This window comes from Mus musculus, chromosome 14 (genome assembly GCF_000001635.26).
Source record: "Mus musculus strain C57BL/6J chromosome 14, GRCm38.p6 C57BL/6J".
NCBI lineage: Eukaryota > Metazoa > Chordata > Mammalia > Rodentia > Muridae > Mus > Mus musculus.
In genome coordinates this window covers 43,944,361-43,964,027 of record NC_000080.6, presented here as the reverse complement: position 1 = coordinate 43,964,027, position 19,667 = coordinate 43,944,361, and the positions used below count along the sequence as shown (strand labels likewise).

Sequence of the window (19,667 nt, the reverse complement as noted above, 5' to 3'; positions counted from 1 at the left end):
ACACTCCCTGAGCCACCTGATGATCCCACCTATCAAAAGATAAAAAGGGACCATGAGGTGGCTCAGCACTTAGGAACACTTGCTGTTCTCACAGAGGACCTAGGTTTGGACCCCAGCACTAACCATGACCATCTGTCACTCCAGCTCCAGGGGCTCCAACACCTCTTCTGTCCTCCCTGGGCACCAGACACACACGTGGTGCCCATGCATACATGCAGACAAAACACATATAATAATAGATAATGCACATAAAATAAAAGAAGTAATATTTTAGACAGAGAGAAAGAAAAACGGAGGGATATCCTCATGACCTTTTAATGTGTGGCTTGAGTAGCATTGTGCATATGACTAATATTAAGACAATTATATACGTCTCTCTGTTGGGGACCCCATACCGACATTTAGGTATGCCTTGTTTACCACCTTTCTGTTGACATTCCATGTCAGAAATATCACTGATAAAAGTTTCCAACTCTGCTTCCTGAAGGCTGGTCTTGAAATTTATTTCTATGTGAAACTATGAATCAGGTTTGGCCAGAGTTGAGGTCCTTAAAAAAATAAGAGGGTGAATTAGGTTGCTGAGGATGACAGCCTGAAGTTGGGGCTGTCCCCTGGGTGCTGACGGTCTCAGGTTTTACAGGAGGAGAGGGCAGGGGGGATATTCTTGGTGTGCTGGCTCTTGATCCTAAACTCCTTTCCAAAGGGCTCCAATAGTGACATATTACTTAATAGACAACTTGGCTCTTTTGAAAATTCCCTGTCATGTCTGTAAATCAATTTATCATCCTCAGCACCATAGAAAGATGAAATCTACTTTCCCATTGACTGGCAGGTTAGGATGAATATCTCTCTGTGCCCCAGCCCCTTCCCCCTGGTGTACAGCAAGGAGAGAAAACAGGAAAAGCTAAATTTACTGGGAACTAGTGATCTTGCAGACTGAGTCTTAATGGTTTTTGAGATATCTTTATTTCTGTGCATTATAAATCAGGAAAAGTATGTTCCAGATAATTTATTTTCTGGCCCCTGACAGTGAATGCTGAACCAGTGATCATGGCTGTGAGGGGAGATAAAAAGCAAACAGACCTAGGTCTGTGCCAGGGACCTGCTGTCTACATACTGATAAAAGACTCATCGAAGTGGACAGGCCAGCCATCTTCACAGGCAATAACAATATATCTGAAATCTTTAAAGGCTTTGTACTGGCATGGAGGCTTGGGAGACCCTCCTTTGTGCTTGCAAGTTGTGATCTGGAAGCGAGAATTGCTTATTCTTAAGTTTACTCCATAAGGCCTTCCATTCTCTCCACAGATGGCCTTGATGTTGTTCTTGGTGTCATGGATAAAGGTGTTGACTTCTTTGCAAGGTGAGGTTAGCTTTCTTTTCTTCATCATACTTTCACAGTATCTGTAATCCCGGCCAGTTGGCTTGGCATCATAGTGTTGATTCAGGAAATTTTTGTACCTGTAGTTATCCTGAGCCAGAGTGGGAGGGATCACATCCAGACTCAGCAAAAAGACCAACAACAAAGAACCTGGGCTGATCACCATCTCTTCCAACAGAGATTCCTGACAAGGGCAAAAGAACATTAGTGGTCAGGCCATAGAACTACATTCTGACTTAGATTAAGTGGGTGGAGACTTTCTTCTCTGAAAGAGCATGGTAAAGGAGTGTCCTAAGCTACCTACCTAATTACATCTTTGCCTTGGCCTTCCTAACTGACTGTATGGTGCAGTCATCTTCCTCTATTCGTTAGATTCACCTCCATTGTATAACAAAATCTATATACATTCTTAATTCACCTATTATTTAACTTGATAACAAACATTACTCAAGTCCCTATTGGGCCCAGAAACTGTGCTACATGCTAGGGCACAAAGACATTTAAGATATACCAAGGGCAGGTGTAGTATGTGTTAGTAAGGTCCAGCTACTTAGAAAACAGAGACAGGAGGATTGCTTGAATTCCACCCTAGCTTGATAGTGTAAAAGATTCTGGTTTTTTGTTTGTTTGCTTGTTTTGGGGGGTTTTCTGGGGAGGGGGTAGGGCAGGGTGGGAGCAAGGGTCAAGGAAGAAGAAAGAAAAACAGAAATGCACAGAACAGAAATGTGGTATTCATTGGGGAGGCATGGGGGTTCCTGAGGCAAGATGGATGATAACACAGGAGCTGAGAGTCATGAAGAACGACTCGTGGGGATCAAAAACACAGGACAGCCCATTCCCCAAGGCTGGGGATTCCAGGCAGTCACTCAGTTCCACATCAATGAGGAAACTGTAGAGAAGGATCACCTTGGGATGAAGGGTGCAGGTCTACTTCTCCCAGAGGGCAGAGTTGCTAAGCAATGCATAGGAAGAATGGAACACATTGTGTGGTACCTGAAGTGGGTCTAGAAGAGGCTCTTACAGAGCAAAATGGGGAACTCAAGCTTCATCTTCAGAGTGGTCTACTTCAGAGTCTCTTTGGATGATCTGAGAGAATACTTTCTAGTGTCTCCTACATTTGTAATACTGCTAACATAGGCAAATGATCTTACAGTGTGGTAAAACAAAACACAAAACGAAACAAAACAAAACTAAGATCTCTTTATGAAGGCAAGAGACTTAAAAATCCCTGTAAGATCTTTCTGAAGAGGAGAAGAGAGAAGATTCCTACCATCACCTCCCCAGAGTTCTCAGCTTACCTACTGTACCATATACCAATGCCAATCACAAACCATAGGACCAAGGTGTCTTCTTCTGGAGTTTGACTTTCTTATAGACTTTTTACTATTATTATTTTTTATTTTTATTAGATATTTTCTTTATTTACATTTCAAATGTTATCCCCTTTCCTAGTTTCCTCTCTGAAAATCCCCTATCCCCTCCCACCTACCCCTGCTCCCAAACTCACCCATTTTCTGGCCCTGTCATTCCCCTATTTTGGGGCATAGAACCTTCACAAGACCAAGGGCCTCTCCTCCCATTGATAACCAACTAGGCCATCCTTTGCTACATATGCAGCTAGAGACATGATCCCACTATGTATTTTCTTTGATTGCTGGTTTAGTCCCAAGGACCTCTGGTGGTACTGGTTACTTCATATTGTTGTTCCTCCTATACGGCTGCAAACCCCTTCAGCTCCTTGGGTACCTTCACGAGCTCATTCATTGGAGAATCTGTGCACCATTCAATGGATGATTGTGAGCATCCACTTCTGTATTTGCCAGGCATTGACAGAGCATCTCAAGAGTCAGCTATATCAGGCTCCTGTCAGCTAAACTTGTTGACATCTGCACTAGTGTCTGGGTTTGGTGGTTGTTTTTGGAATGGATCTCCAGGTGGGGCAGTCTCTAGATGGTCATTCCTTCAGTCTCTGCTCTGAACGTTGTCCTGTAACTCATTTTACGGGTATTTTGTTCACCCTTTTAAGAAGGATTGAAGAATCCACACTTTGGTCTTCCTTCTTCTTGAGTTTCATGTGTTTTAAAAATTGTATCTTGGGTATTCTGAGCTTCTGGGCTAATATCCAATTATCACTAAGTGCATATCATATGTGTTCTTTTGTGACTGGGTTACCTCACTCAAGATGATATCATCCTGATCCATTCATTTGTCTAAGAATTTCATAAATTCATTGTTTTTAATAGCTGAGTAGTACTCCATTGGTTAAATGTACCACATTTTCTGTAACCATTCCTCTGTTGAGGGACATCTGGGTTCTTTCCAGCTTCTGGCTATTATAAATAAGGCTGCTATGAACATAGTGGAGCATGTGTTCTTATTACAGGATGGAGCATCTTCTGAGTATATGCCCAGAAGTGGTATTGCTCGATCTTCTCTTATGGAATTTTAAAATGTTTTCACCCCTTAGGAAATTTGAAATTTTGAGAAAAGGGAGATAACAGGGAGATATCAAGCAATTTCTGATCATATCCTTAGTTCTTTGGAGAAAATATAAAAAGATCATCCTGAGACATAAAAACCCTCTTCATGGTGGGGCTGCAGAGATGGCTCAGCAGTTAAAAGTGTATATTACTCTTCAGAGAGCTTGAGTTCTGGTCCCAGCACCCACACTAAGCTGCTCACATCCACTAGCTACTCAGACTCCAAGGGATCTAGTGCCTCTGGACTCTGTGGGTGCCAGGAACTCTCTTAGACATACCTGCTCACAGACACACATGCATACACTTAACTTAAAAAAAATAACTTAAAAAAAAAAAGGCAGCTACAGGGAGGAAATGGCCAAGTAAGTAAAAAGTAGGGCTCAATGACAAGCACTTGTATTCCCGGTGCTGTGGAGGTAGAAACATGAGGATCCCTACCAGCCAGCATTGTAATTGGTGAGGTTCAGGTCCCAGAAAGCATGGTACAGGCTTCTGAGAAACCTGCACCTCCACACAGAACCCCATCATATCAGATGACCTTGAGAGACCCCACATTTAACAGGGAAAATCAACTTTTATGTTTTGATTTTCTGTTTTGTTTTACTTTGAGACAGGGTTTTGCTATGTAGCCCAGGCTGAGACCAAACTCTTGATCTTCCTTAGGAACTACCACACCTAGTTAATGTGGTTCTAGGGAGGTAGAGGCAGGAGAATTGGAGGTTCAAGGCCATCTTGGGCTCTATAGCCAGTTCAAGGACAGCCTGGAATACAAGAGACCTTGTTTGTAAATAAATAAATAAAAGAACGTTGCATCTTCCAGGCAGCCTAAGGAAATATAAGTTTAAGAGAAAAACAGCCGTAAATAATTTTTGCCTTGTTTTTACCCTGCATTTTGTTTTTCAGCTGCATTAAGTTAACCATTGATTTTATTTTGTGTTTTGCTCATGCGTACGTAGGTCTGAACATTTTACTTTTACCTTGTGTGTGTGAGCATGTGCATGTATGTGCATGTGCGGGTGTGCACGTGCTTGTGTGTTTGGGTGTATGTGCATGTGCAAGTGTGTTTGTGTGTGATGTGTGTAGAAGGTCGAGGTCCTGGCCCTCAGCCTATAATCTGGTCAGTAGTGTAGGATCAGGAGTATAGCATGGAATCTAGAAGGCTGGAGGTTTAAGGCTCTACTGAGTCAAAGCAAAAGCCATAATGTGGAGGATCTAATGCTAAGGCTATCATAAAGCAAATACTTACCAGCTATTGGGTTTCATGGCTGCTGTTTTCAAACACACCATGTGATCCTAGGGAAACAACCATTTACCTGTCCATATTTCCTGCTGCTCTATAATCTACAGCTGAGAGGGATCTGTATTCTTTACTTGAATCATAGTGCTGGCTTCACAGCAGGCTCTCAATATCTCTCTGATAGTTCGGCCTCTGCTTTACCATCCATAAATGAGAGGGGTTCCAGCTTTGAAAGTCTGTGGCTCTTACTAAGCTAATGGATTCTTTACCGATTTAAGGAGCCAAATCTAGCAACACTGGAATTGCAGTGGCATATTTATATAACCTTAGTTGATGGTACAAGGTACCAACTGGAAGAAATCGGTGATGGGTGACCTTGGTCCAGTCTCACCAAAATACATCTTACCTGAAGAATCTCTGGGTAAGCCAAGCCTGTGCACCATGAACACTACACAGGGGGTGTTTCATGCTAAAAAGTCACTTGCTACATAGGCTTTGAAAAGTCTCAGGCCTATGTGACCAGGAAAGGGGTTACTTGTTTCTAATTTGCAGAAATTCCACATTAATTTTTACCAACTCACTCAATGCAGTCTCTCATTACGGTTTCTCTAAAACACCGAGGAAGCAACTTCCAGCAAAACACCTCAACCACCAGTGTCTATTGTCCACTCCCTTGAAACCGTCTCACTGTGTGTTTAACTGTAAAACTCCCCTCAAAGCCAGGCAAGGTATAATTGTGAGAAAACAAGCGAGAGTGTTATTGTTAGGGAGTGCAGGTGTAAATCTGCCATGGCTAAAGGTGCTGAACCTTAGTCACATACACAACAATGACTGTCATTCGTATTTCTGCAGTGGAATAGTTCCAACACTTGTGCAAACTAGTTTACCCATTCTTAACCTGGTAGTGCTCACAGGAATGGACCTCCTCTTTTTCTCTGGGTTGGCAGTGCTTTGTAGCCTATACACATATAGCAAACTACCTGTAGCAGGGGTGGCAATGTGATAAACACCCTTTTCCTAGGTATACTCTTGCTACTTTGTTTATTCTCTGTGAATCCTCTCAACAGTCTAGCTGATGGAACACCAGATGACTGGTCTTCCTCCTCCTCCCCTTTCCTCCTTTCTTCCCTCAACCTACCATCTTTTGATCTTGGTTCATGTTCCACTTTGTTTTTAAAGAGCATCCATATTTTGTTTTTAAAAGGAAAGAAGAAAGGAGAAAGTACTGATGAAAGCACTTCCTGGTTTAGGGTTTTATTTTTCTTTTTGGAGACAGGTTTTCTCTGTGTATCCCTGGCTGTACTAGAACTCACTCTAGATACCAGGCTGGTATCGAACTCAGAGATCTGCCTGCCTCTACCACCGCAGTGCTGAGATTAAAGATGTGGGCCACCATCACCAGACTTGGCGTTTTTCTTATTGTTCCTGCCAAGCCACATGCTTGTTATGGAAGGAAACACGACAGATCACATGCCCTTCCGCAAATGGCTCCCTAAGCCTCTGGGGGCTTTTAACCACAATTGAAGAAACCTTCCTATATCTCCATCTCCTTGCTGGAAATCCCATTATTTTTTTCCTCAGATACCACCCCAAAGAAACCTGTTTTCATTTTAAATTTTGACTCTTGCTTGTTTCCTTTTAATTTGTGCAAGTTTGGGTCCAGAAAGTGTAAGGGGGGGTGTTAATCGGTTTCACTAAAATAGATGAACTGCTAGAAAGAGCAGAGAGGAAAAGAAGCAGAGAGTTGAGCACCCACAGGGAAGAATCTTGCAAAAGCTGGCCAGCTTTCCTCCAACGGGGGGTGGGGGGGGAGTCTAGCTGTGTGCTCCTGGAGACAGAGTCCTGCAGTGTGAAGCTAGAGGCTCCTCACAGGCTGGTAATATATAGTGCTCCTGTGACAGGGTAGGGAGAACCTATCTAAGGATCTTTACTTTGGCAGAGACTTGTAACCAAAGACCTGAATCCTGGACAAACAACGAGTCACTCACCTTTCCCCTGAGCATACCTGGGTCAAATAGTAACCACACATTTTTTTCAGGAAAGAAAAGGAGTACTTCCTGGGTTCATCTTCCCTCCATTCATCTTCAGAAAACAAAATATGGCTACTCAACCTCCTGTTCTTTAAAGCTGTCTACATCTAAGCATTATGGGGACCATGTACAGAAGGAATTATGGATGTCTCCTCTGCTTATGAGGTAATGCCAAGATCGAACAGTAGACAAGCCACGGGGTCAGACTTTGAATACCCAGAAACTACACAGCAGGATAGTGAAGAAGTCTACGAGAATTGTTCTGACATATACATCTTCAGGGCTGGACAGATAGCTCAGTGGTTGCGGGCACTTCCTCAGGTTTAGTTCTCAGACCCACATGGCAGTTGACAACTATCTGTAATGATGCTTTGTTGTGTCCTCTCCAGGCATCGCATATGTGTGGTACACAAACATACATGCATATATATATGTATGTATATATATAATATAATTTAAAATTATTATACATTCATCTTACATCTAGGGCATGATTGCATTATTTTAGCTCTTTGTCAATTTCTAGATTTTCCTCCATCATTGTGTAGATATTTGTGTATGATTTAAGCTGTACCAATTTCTAAAAGCAAAAGTAGAAAAAAATAGACCTACAGGTTGTCAGAGGAGTAGAGGTGGAGGCAGGGGCAAAGCATCTCTCACTGTGTGGGAACTGTGCTGGGGATGTTTGAGGTGAGTCCGGGCACATGAACTAGAGCATCAGCTGACTCGCTGTAGCAGGAGGAGGAATACAGCACTTGAGCATCTTCAGACACCCTCAGCAAGGCAGGTTCTCTGAGTTGCAGGGACAGGGCTCCCTCAGAAAGCAGGAAAGATGCAAGCGGGCAGCTTTGGGGCACTGACTTGCAGGCATTCTCACACCTGGACATGGGAACACTCAGAGAAGACTATACTGAAATCAAGGACCCACAATATGGTCCGGATGGATCTGGATTTATGTAGGTTGGTGTAACCTGTTTCTTCAGGCTGTCAACATTCCTTTGAGTTAGTTAATCTCGCTGTCTCTCCATTGGGTGGATCCTTTCCAGAGAAGAATATTTGCTTGCTCATTTCGATATTTATCAACTGATCTAGATCCTCTAAGCACGAAAAACTTTCTGGGATTCTTTTTAAAGGTTCAGAGATGCAAGATTTGGTAGCAGTTATTAAAAAACTTGATCGCTAATCCAAGCAATCTCTGGCTATGGGTGCTGGCAGAAAATTCCCCTGGGGTCTGATGAGGTCATAGGGTTGTTGCAATTGACCTGCAAGTGTTCTACTCTTGCCTGCAAAAAGTTCTGAAATCAGCTAATTTGCCTTCTCCAATGAGCTTTTGTTCATGACCATACAGTACACTCTAGGAGTGAAATATCTTTAAAAATCAAACCCTTAATACCAGCACTTGGGAGGCAGAGGCAGGTGGATCTCTGTGAGTTTGAGGTCAGCCTGGTCTACAGAGCTAGTTCTAGAACAGCTAAGGCTGTGCAGAGAAAGCCTGTCTCAACAAACAAACAAGCAAACAAGAAAAAGCTGCCCATAATGTGCACATCACAATGGATACACTTCCTAAGAACTGGGCCTGACAGCTTGAAGAGGAAGAGTGGGTGGCATGTGGACTTGGAAAGGGCCCAAACCTCAACACTTTTCAGCTTTGTTGAGACACAGCCCAGCTTAAAGGTCCCCTTTGTCCTTGTCTGCTCCCTCTCCCTCCTGCACTCAACCAAACTGTGAGCTGAAAGAAAACGAGGCTGGGGATGTGATAAGATAACTTAGCTGTTATAGCCTGGTTGGGGGTACTAGAATCTCTTGAAAGGGAGACCTAGCCACATGTGACCAGGCATCCATTAGACAAGTGACAAACTTTTTTCTGACAAATGCCAACACTTAAACTGTTTCAGATGTGCAGAGAAGGATAGCACTCAGGGTCTTTAGGGTGAGGCCACTCTACTGGTATCCAACCTGGCACCAAAAAGCTCAGTGTGTAAGCATACAGATGTGGAAGGACTGAGTTCTAGAGTCATCAACCTCTCATTTTTAAGAGAGCAGGCAGTCCATTGCAAAACCCAGATGGCCTCATCAATCCCCAGGGGGATATCAGCCAACTCCCATAGCCAGAGAAGACACATCAGTGTGGCCCTGTTTTGATAAACCACCACAAAACAGAGGTACTTCAACCTCACCCACAGCACACACACAGACACAGACACAAAATCCCCTAGTCTGATCCACTAACTTGCTCAAACACAGCAGATTCCATTTTTAGAGCAATGTCAGAGTGCCAGGGAACAGGCAAAGACTCTAAGCAATGAGGACTCTGTCTGGAAGTTGCTGGCCCCTCACCCAACATCTCAGGGGATTTAGAACCTGTTCACATCCCTGACAAGAGGCCAGGGCTCTTCGTAAAATGTATTTGCCCAACTTGACACATACTGAAACAGAAATGGGTATTTAAAAAAATTGCAGTTTATGAAGTTGCCAGGAAAAACAGTGTGTGTGTGTGTGTGTGTGTGTGTGTGTGTGTGTTTGTGTGTGTGTGTGTGTGTGTGTGTGTGTGTGTGTGTGTGTGTGTGGTGTGTTTTCTAGGGCTCAGACCCAGGACCTCACATATCATACATAGACTACCATTGAGCCACATCCCCAGTCATGAATATTGTATCTTTCAGAAATTTTAGTTCATATAAAACAACTACCAATTAAAAAAAACCTGCCATGGCATAAGGCTTGTTTGTATAATAATGGACATATTTTCATGTTCCCTTGACCAGTGTCCTTCCTATTGACCTTAATGACTGTATAAGGAACTGAGGTAGCATGAGTCTGGGTGGCAAAGTTATGGTTAATGCCTTAGCAGAATGGTCCAGTCTGAGACCTTCAGTGCAGCCTTACAGTCTGTGGAAAAGAATTCTAAAAAAATGAGTGTGATCATATATGATTTCTCAACTATGTGAAAATTAAAGATGCAAAATGATTTATATGAGGGCCTTCATGAATGTGAAGGAACAAAGGCAGGTACACTATAAACCAGATTGATCAGAAAGACACAAAGGCAGGCACATTCCTGAGTTGAAGGTCAGGCTAGGACAAAGTAAGACTAGTCCAAGGTGGGGCAGAAATGGTAATTTTAGGACTAGAAATTTCAGGTCCCATCTTGCTAATTTACCATCTCAGCTCGAGAGAGGCAGGCAGATCTCTGAGTTCTTTTGCAATGTTAAAAGAAAATATGTTCTTCCTGTTTCCTAAGAATTAAGGGGTTGTGGTTATTGGATGCTGATTCAAAGTATAATCAAAAGGAAACCTCAAGAGCTGTCTAGAGATCTGCAGAGAAATCAGATCTGCCAGAGGGGAGAAAATAAAGCAGAACAGAGAGAAAGCAGGCTGGAAAGCTTCCTCCAGCAGAACACAGGCTGCAAGCTTAGACCCACGATTTGACTTTAAGGGGTTTCTTTTTCCTGCTCTCAGACACTCCTAGTCTCAGAAAATACTCACTGACCTGAGGCTGGTCCTTGGCAGAATCTGCACTTTTCAACATGAATGCTACATTTGGGAAAATTTAGGGGTTGACATAATCTCCTGACTTCAGATAAAATTTGGTACAGCCTGAGGGTCTCACTCTGTAGCTCTTGCTTGTTTCTCCTACATGATATATTCACAATATATGTGGCTGGGGTCAGCACATAGCAGAAGAGGGATTTGGTTCCCTGGACCTGGAATTACAGATGGTTGTTAGCTACAGTGGTGCTACAAATCCATGGTGCTCGGTCCTCTTGGAAGGGCAGTCAGTGTCCTTAACTGCTGAGACATCTCTCTAGCTCAGTGGATTTTTAAAATAACGTGTGTGTGTGTGTGCCTGTGCAAGTGCATATGTCTGTGTGTGTGTGCTTGTGCAAGTGCATGTGAGTGTGTTTGTGTGTGCGCCTGTGCAAGTGCATCTCTCTCTCTCCCTCTCTCTCTCCTCTCTCTCTCTCTGTGTGTGTGTGTGTGTGCCTGCCTGTACAAGTGCGTGTGTGTGTGTTTGTGTGTGCCCCTGTGTGTGTGCACGTGTGTGTGTCCATGTGTAGGAAGTCATCAGGTACCCTTTGCTATCACTCTACCTATTTCTCTGACGTAAGGTCTCTTGAACCTGAGACTCATGGTCTCTTGACTCGGCTGGAAGCCAGCAAACTGGAAGGCCTGCCTGTCTCCTTGATGCTTAGAGCAGAGATGACAGGTGTGGGGGAGATATCTGACTTGTTATGTGTGCTGGGATCTGAACTTTGGTCCTCAAGATTATGCAACAAGTGCTTTTAACTGCTGACCAATTCCTCCTGCCCACTAGTTCTTTAACAATTTCCGTCTGCAAGTTGTTGTTGTTGTTGTTGTTGTTGTTGTTGTTGTTGTTTTTCCTAATTTCTGTACAAGGTGTCTTCAGGCACTACAAAAAGTGAGTCTCGGTCTGAGGAGAGGTAGTTCAGCACTGCCCTTTAGGGGGTGTTCCAACCCCCGAGTTCACTGATGGTACTCAAGATTTTCTGCTAAAATTCTGACTAGGGATTGTGGGTCAATATAGTGGCCTGTTCTTCTTAACCAGTTCTTCTGTGCTTCCTCAGAGCTCACCAAAACGGCAGGGTTATTATGCTCAATGTTCACTTTAAGGATATCATCTCAAGTCCAATGGGCCTCTCTTTCCAGTGATGGCCGACTAGGCCATCTTTTGATACATATGCAGCTAGAGTCAAGAGCTCCGGGGTACTGGTTAGTTCATAATGTTGTTCCACCTATAGGGATGCAGATCCCTTTAGCTCCTTGGGTATTTTTTTAGCTCCTCCATTGGGGGCCCTGTGATCCGTCCAATAGCTGACTGTGAGCATCCATTTATGTGTTTGCTAGGCCCCGGCGTAATTCTCACTAGAGACTGCTATATCAGGGTCCTATCAGCACAAAATTACCAGTATATGCAATGATGTCAGCGTTTGAAGGCTGATTATGGGATGGATCCCTGGATATGGCAGTCTCTTGATGGTCCATCCTTTTGTCTCAGCTCCAAACTTTGTCTCTGTAACTCCTTCCATGGGTGTTTTGTTCCCAATTCTAAGAAGGGGCAAAGTGTCAACACTTTGGACTTAGTTCTTTTTGAGTTTCATGTGTTTTGCAAATTGTAACTTATATCGTGGGTATTCTAAGTTTCTGGGCTAATATCCACTTATCAGTGAGTACATATCACTTGAGTTCTTTTGTGATTGGATTACCTCACTCAGGATAATGCCCTCCAGGTCCAACCATTTGCCTAGGAATTTCATAAATTCATTCTTTTTAATAGCTGAGTAGTACTCCATTGTGTAAATGTACCACATTTTTTGTATCCATTCCTCTGTTGAGGGGCATCTGGTTTCTTTCCAGCTTCTGGCTATTATAAATAAGGCTGCTATGAACATAGTGGATCATGTTTCTTTCTTTCTAGTTGGAACATCTTCTGGATATATGCCCAGGAGAGGTATTGCGGGATCCTCTGGAAGTACCATGTCCAATTTTCTGAGAAACCACCAGACTGATTTCCAGAGTGGTTGTACAAGCTTGCAATCCCAGTACAGGGGAACGCCAGGGCCAAAAAGTGGGAATGGGTGGGTAGGGGGGGGTGGGGGGTATGGGGGACTTTTGGGATAGCATTGGAAATGTAAATGAGGAAAATACCTAATTAAAAAAAAATAAAATAGAGGACTGGATCCTAGAGGAAGTGGGGACAAGAACAAGTTTGGTTGTAGAGGATGAAATCATAACATATTTGGAAAACATAGTCTTGTCTTGGGTAGGCACAAAGTTGCTTTTACAAGTTGTAACTGATTGTTCCTGTGAAGGTTGTTCTGTGCCACTGTATAAAGGAATGCCAGGGCCAGGAAGTGGGAGTGGGTGGGTTGGTAACCGGGGGAGGGAGAGAGATAGGGAGTTTTTGGAGGGGAAACCAGGAAATGTAAATTTGAAATGTAATAAATTTGAAATGTAAATTAAAAAAGAAGAAAAAAAACAATAAAAAAATTTAAAAAAAAGGATATCATCTCAAAAACTATTGTGTAGAAACACACTCTTTTTGTGGTTACAAAACCTAAGACCAGAATGGTCTTGGAGAAATGATTAACAAACTCAAGTGAAAAGTGCTGGAATAAATTCACTTCTGTGGGGAGTGAGAGTTTTACAAACAGACACATCACATACATCATGTACAATGACCGCCCCTTCCCCCACTCTCCTTTACTCATTGTGCGTTAATGCTGAGGCAATACCCTATTTTAAATAAGTCTTCTGCTCAGTGGGTAGCACAGCCTGAGATGGCCAGGTTTCATTAAGAACTGGCTCCTAGTCATTAGCTCACAGGAAATACTGGAGAAGGATTTTGATGGCTTACAGAGGTGTGTCCTGTGCCTTACTGATGGAGAAACTGAACAGTGAACATTCCCTTACCAAGTGCATGTCCTACAGAGGAAGGCACGGTGGCATTTTTGAAAGCTAGAAGGAGATGAGACGACGGTATTTCTGTAAAGGAGGTAAAAGATTCAAAAAAATGTATCTCTTTTATTTTATGCTTACCTTGAAAATATATTTAGAACAAAGTTTGTTCATCGTGTTAATGCTGCATGCCTTTAATCCCAGCCCTCAGAAAGCAGAGACATGCAGACATTAATAAGTTTAAGGCCAGCCTGGTCTACACAGCCAGTTCCAGGTCAGCCAGGGATACACAGAGAAACCCTATGTTGAATAACAAACAAACAAATTAAAAAGTGTGATTTATTTTCTGATTTTCCAAAGTGTCTATACTGAATATATATTGTTTCTCTAATTAAAAAAAATTAATACTCTCTTAACTGTCAACTTCTTAAGTCAGTCATTGTGTGGTCATTTGCAGCCCCTGGAGTCAATTCTTCTAGGAATAACATCACCTTGTTAATTGTTTTGGGTCAATCCAAGGTTTCCTCAGAGAATGCCTGCTTATTTAATTGAAGAAAACACCTTCTTTTTACAAGGCACTACCTTTGGGTAGCTGAAAAATTCTCTTTATTTTTTGGATGACTGCTTGTTAAAACACAACATCCAGGGGGCCTCTATTTTGGATTCAATATTTTCTACAAGAGTCTGCATCATTGATTCCCTCTTTGGTTTTTAGTATTCCATCTTAGGGAGGACAGTGGAGCTGGAGAGATGGCTCAGTTGTTAAGTGCACTTGGCTGCTCTTCCAGAGGATTCGAGCTCCACTCCCTGCACCCACATGACAACTCACAATCACTTGTTGCCTTGTTCTAGCCCCTGACGGCACTGCGCACACCTGGTTCACAACATATAGGAGGGTACAGTACCTATACACATAAAATAATACCTTAAAAAGGACAGACCCGGGCTGACATTACTAGCACAAGCCTTGGTGTGTGAAAGCAGTGGGAATCTTGCTTGTAAGCTGTGAGCTTCTATCCTGAACCATCCAGGGGAAACTCAATTCCAGTAGGGACACAGCAGGAGGGCTGGAAATGAATTCCTAAGTTCATGAGGAGTCCTGATAAATCCTGTGACACTGAGGCATGAAAGAGAATTAGACCCCAATCCACATGGCTTACAGTTTCTACACTCAGGAATGCTTTACATCATCAATTTCAAAAGCCTTGAGGACCATTTAGAAAGCCAGGGAACCATCTGTCTCCATCTAGTTTGGTCTGTACATTCTCCTTTTAAATAGAAATTTCTAAGTTCTTTATGTTTTTTATTTCAATCATTTTCTGAGATAAGGTCTTATATAAACAGGGATCTAGGTTTAAGATAGCCTTAAACTCCTCCTGGCCCTCCTGTCTCCACCTCCCAAATGCAGGCTCATAGCCACATCCACTACATTCTCAATGTTCTTCAATCCCCTTTATCTTAGAACATCGATATTACAGCACCCTTGTTCCCACCAGGTGATCTAGAGCAGTGCTTCTTAACCTGTGTGTCACTATCCCTTTAAGGGTCACATGCCAGATATCCTATATACCAGAGATTTACATTACAAATCATAATATTAGCAAAATTACAGTTATGAAGTAACAATCAAATGATGTTATGCTTGCAGGTCACTGTAACTTTGGGAACTGTATGTATTAAAGGGTCACAGCATCAGCAAGGCGGAGACCCACTGTTCTAGAAGAGAAAGATATAATACTGATTTTACATTAGTCAAAAGTTAGTACTTTTTAGAAGGATAAAAAAAGAAAGAAAGAAAGAAAGAAAGAAAGAAAGAAAGAAAGAAAGAGAGAGAGAGAAAGAAAGAGAGAGAGAGGTAGGGAGGGGAAGGAAGGGAGGAAGGAAGGAAGGAAGGAAGGAAGGAAGGAAGGAAAATCAAATTGCTTTTGTTGAATCTAGTCAAAGGAGGTAAGATTGGTTGTCTCTTCTTTCTTACCAGTTATTTCTTTTCCTTTAAGTGACTTTTGAAGATCACTTAAGAGCTCTGTTCCTCTGGTATCTGAGAGCTTTAGTACATTGAGAACAGAATCCTATGAGGTGCCATAGTGAGAAGAAAGAATGGTTTCTATGAGTCAAGTGTTAGGAAATCTGTCTGCCACATTTTTCTAAGACATTTGCAAGATGTGCTAAACCATACAAACTCTGCAGTAAATTCTGTTTGTTCCACTTCAGTCTTTATTCTATATGTTTGGGACTTTGGACTGTTTTTCCCATAATACCTCACAAACTTTGAAAAATGCTCTTGAACCATTTATACATTGTTCTGAGAGTGAGCATCCTGTATTTTTTTGTATTTCTTTTGGTGTCAATGTAATCTTTGTGGCATACTAGATGGGGGACACAATTCTGAGTGTGTGAGAATTGTGACCTGATTCTTAAGGTCACAAACACCTTGCTAGATGTCAAGTAAGCCATGGAGTCATGGGACTGTTTACCTCCATAGCACAATGAGCTGGAGAAACTTCTTCCAACTCTGTTTCCCCAGGCTAAGCATGAAAACTTAGTTTCTCTTCATTGGATAAAAGTCTTTGTGTTTCTTTTAAAATGGAGGTTGTTGGAGTGATGGGAAGGGTCTGGGTTAAGCCTTCCCATCATTTACCATGATCAACTTGAGTTGATAAGAGGGCACACAACCCACACTCTGGGTCTGTGACCCTTGGATGACCCTCCGACAGTATGTTCCCCTCTCACAGACTGTACACATACTCCTGAATACATCAAAATCTTTTTCTTCATTATCTGACCTTGGCAACCTCTGCAACTGACCCTGCTCTACTGTAGCTTCCTCTATTTCAGGAGAGGCTTGAATCTCCTGAGCTTGCCTTTCCCTGCCTTTATTCCAGCAGTAGGAATAAGGTATGGTAAGGAGCATGGCTTTCACATACAAGACCCACAAGTGGTCTGCAGCAGCTGTCTGTGTAATCCACTCTGACAGATGTGTAGCAGAGTGAGTATTTGTCCACGTTTCACTGTAAATTCATATTACAGGCCTCAATTTAAAACCAGTCTACTTTGGAACAGGTCCTGTGCCTTTGTATTTTTGGGCATTTAAAACCTTGCAACCAGGCTTCTTAAAAGAGAAGTATAAGCCTCCTGAAGGCAGAAGCCATGTTTTATTTATCTTCATGTATGAATAGTACAGTGTAACTGATCAATGAAAATTCATTAGACACACCAATTATCATGAAGACATTTTAGAGGCCAGATCCCGGTGATGTGTGATTATATTATACAGAGAGCCCTGGGAGTACAGAACTACAAAAGCAGACAGCCCAACATCTGGCAGTAGGGTTGGTCAGTTCAGTGGATGTCACATTTCTGAAATGCCTGCACAGTTTTTCTGGAAGGTTCTGGGTGTGTTTGTTAATCTTGGAGGTAATCAGAGTTTGGATGGGGGGGGGGGGGAGTTACTCTGTGCTGTGGGGAAAAGTCACTCAAAAAAAAAAACTTTAGCCATCAGAACACAGGAAAATTGGGCTGGGACAGCAAGATTGACACTGATGCAATATTGTTGTGAACATGTTGTTTTGCTCTAACTTGACAACTGACCAAGCAATGGTATATTATGGCCCATTTCCCCTGGAGTAGGGCGAGTCAAATGCCCAGCACTGCATTTGGCTACAGGATCTCCTCAACTGACTTTAACCTGGAACGTGTCCCCAACCTTTTGCTGAAAAAGGTCTCTGTTTGTTTGTTTTTTTAAGATTTAATTTTATAAGTGTGTGTGTGTGTCTGTGTCTGTGTCTGTGTCTGTGTCTGTGTCTGTCTGTGTCTGTGTCTGTGTGTGTGTGTGTGTGTGTTTAGGCATTTTGGCTGTGCAGCAAGTACATACATGTCCCCAGTAAGGCCAGAAGCTGTCAGAGCCTCTGGAACTGGAGTTAAAGACAATCGTGAACCATCATGTGGCATCTGGGAATGGAACCAGGATCCTCTGGAAGAGCAGCAAGTGCTCTTACCTGCTCAGCCAAGTTTGTAGACTCTCTGTAAAGAAATTGTAAAAAGAGAGACGTAGCTATGCTTGGATAAACCTGTAACCTTAGCTCATTACAGAGGGAGGCAAAGGCAGGAGGATTTCAGTGAGTTTGTCTCCAGCCTTAGATAGCAAGTCCTAGGTAACCCAGGACTACACAGTTGACTCAAAAGAAAATAAAAAGGGAATCACATGAACCTTCCAGCCCTAAGTGAGGCATCTCTATCTCCCCTCCAATGCCCATGGGCCAGCACAGAAGACCTGGTGCAAAGATCATAAGAGCTGGAAGTAGGAAGGGGACCAGTTGGGAAATAGGAAGGGGTCAGAGGAGTGGGAAGACAGAGGTAGTAGAAATGCGCATGGCCACAGTGAATCAGACACATAAAACTGTAAATATGTATAGAGTAACAAAAATGAAATTGGAAAGCTACACAGCCCACCTACACCATCAAAAGAAACATTCCTCCTTTAAGTAGCTCTTAAGAAAAGATTTATTATCTATATTTTATTCTTATGGATATTTCACCTGCATGTTGCTATGGATGCTGGGCATCCACACAGGCCAGAAGAGGGAACTGATTGTGAGCTTCTGTGTTGTAGATGCTGGGAACCAAACCTGGGTCATCTCTGACAGCAGCCATTGCTCTTAACCTCTGAGCCATTTCTCCAGCTTGGGCTTTGTATTTTTTAAATGACAGTTTTAGGTTCTGAGCTAAATTCAGTAGAAAGTGCAGATGTCCTGAACTGTATAGTCTTCCCCATTACCACTGTATCCCAGCAGCATGGTATGTGTGCTCGCATGGTGGAGCCTCGGTCACCTTTGCGATCTATGGTTTGCTCTAGGTGTCACAAGTGATTTTGGTGGATGTGTGATGCTCTATTACTGTATGCTTGAAATCATCCCATGGCTTTAGAAATCCTCCTCTCTGGTTCTTCGCTTCTTCTCCACAAACTCATCGACAACCACTAATGTATTTATTATCGCCTTTATTTTGCCCTTTCCCAGAGTATCATAGAGTTGAAAGCATATAGGAGTTTTGTAGTGAAATTTTTGATTTCTTTAAAAACACAAAAGTGTTGTGTAAATATGTTTATGTTTTAATCCCAGGTGTGGGATATAGGTATGCTTTATATTGTCCACAACAGCTGACTAGGATTTGTCTTGTGCTCTGGCAGTGGCATGATTGTGCCAGCTGGAAATAGTTTGCATATGGAATAATGGGTACTATTGAGAAGGTATGAGAATGTCAGAGCCTTGAGAGGGGATGGCAGTTGCTGCTCCCATTGTTGCTGCTGCTGTTCTGTGTTGGTTGCTGGTTGCTGGTTGCTGGTTGCTGGTTGCTGGTTGCTGGTTGCTGGTTGGAGATATCCTGACTTAGGGAAAGATTGGACTTGCCCCCAAGGAACTGGATGCCCCAAATTAGTGGGAAGTAGTCTAAGGATATCAATGTCCTCTTTCCCCTCTAACCTTCTCCCTTTCCTATCTAGTTTTAGGGGGTGGGAAGGGATAAGAGTAGAAAAAAAGTAGTAGGGAAAAGAACCTGATAAATTAGCCAAAAGTACAGTTACACACTTTGCTTCTTCAGATTGTTTTTTGTTTGTTTGTTTTTACTATATAAACATGCATTTAAGATTCCCCTGTGTTTTCCATGACTTGGTGGCTCATTTATTTTCCTGTTGATGTACCACAGTTAATTTTTCAAGACTGTCTTGTTTTCCTTCTGATGTTGACAGTTACAATAAAGCAGCTTGCTATGGCTAATCTTGATTTTCAATTTAATAAGATTGAAAAATACTCAGAGATTAGTAAAAAGATATTCCAGGGCTGTCTGTGAAGGCATTTCTAGAGACTCTTAGATTCTGAGGCTCTGACCTACTGAATGGATTAAAGCCTTGATGGAGTCATAATCTGGTGCTGAAAAGGAGGACATGGAGCATACCTAGTGAGAGGAATAGGTTACAGAAGGTATGTCCATGGGGACCAGTCCCTGGGCCCCCTCGGTGTGCTGTGCTTCCTGTCAACTATGGGGTCATAGTAACATCATCTCCCTACTCTCACCACTGTCTTCTCCTGCCTATGGGCACAGAAACAACAGAGACAAGGACTGTGAACAAA

The 19,667-nt window shown here is 42.6% G+C and overlaps 1 protein-coding gene across 1 annotated transcript; it reads right to left on the bottom strand.

Annotated features, from left to right (window-relative positions):
* Nucleotides 1-947: 947 nt before the first annotated feature.
* Nucleotides 948-6,959, bottom strand: Ang5 (angiogenin, ribonuclease A family, member 5). The gene is made up of 2 exons (NM_007448.3): nucleotides 6,870-6,959; nucleotides 948-1,565 (listed from the first exon to the last, which is right to left on the bottom strand). Exon 2 carries the CDS (start codon nucleotides 1,545-1,547, stop codon nucleotides 1,110-1,112), a length of 438 nt encoding a protein of 145 aa, NP_031474.2. The 5' UTR covers nucleotides 1,548-1,565; nucleotides 6,870-6,959; the 3' UTR covers nucleotides 948-1,109.
* Nucleotides 6,960-19,667: the final 12,708 nt, after the last annotated feature.

Coding starts and splice junctions, on each gene's coding strand:
- Ang5 (NM_007448.3), bottom strand. CDS start 1,547: ATGGTGATCAGCCCAGGTTCTTTGTTGTTGGTCTTTTTGCTGAGTCTG.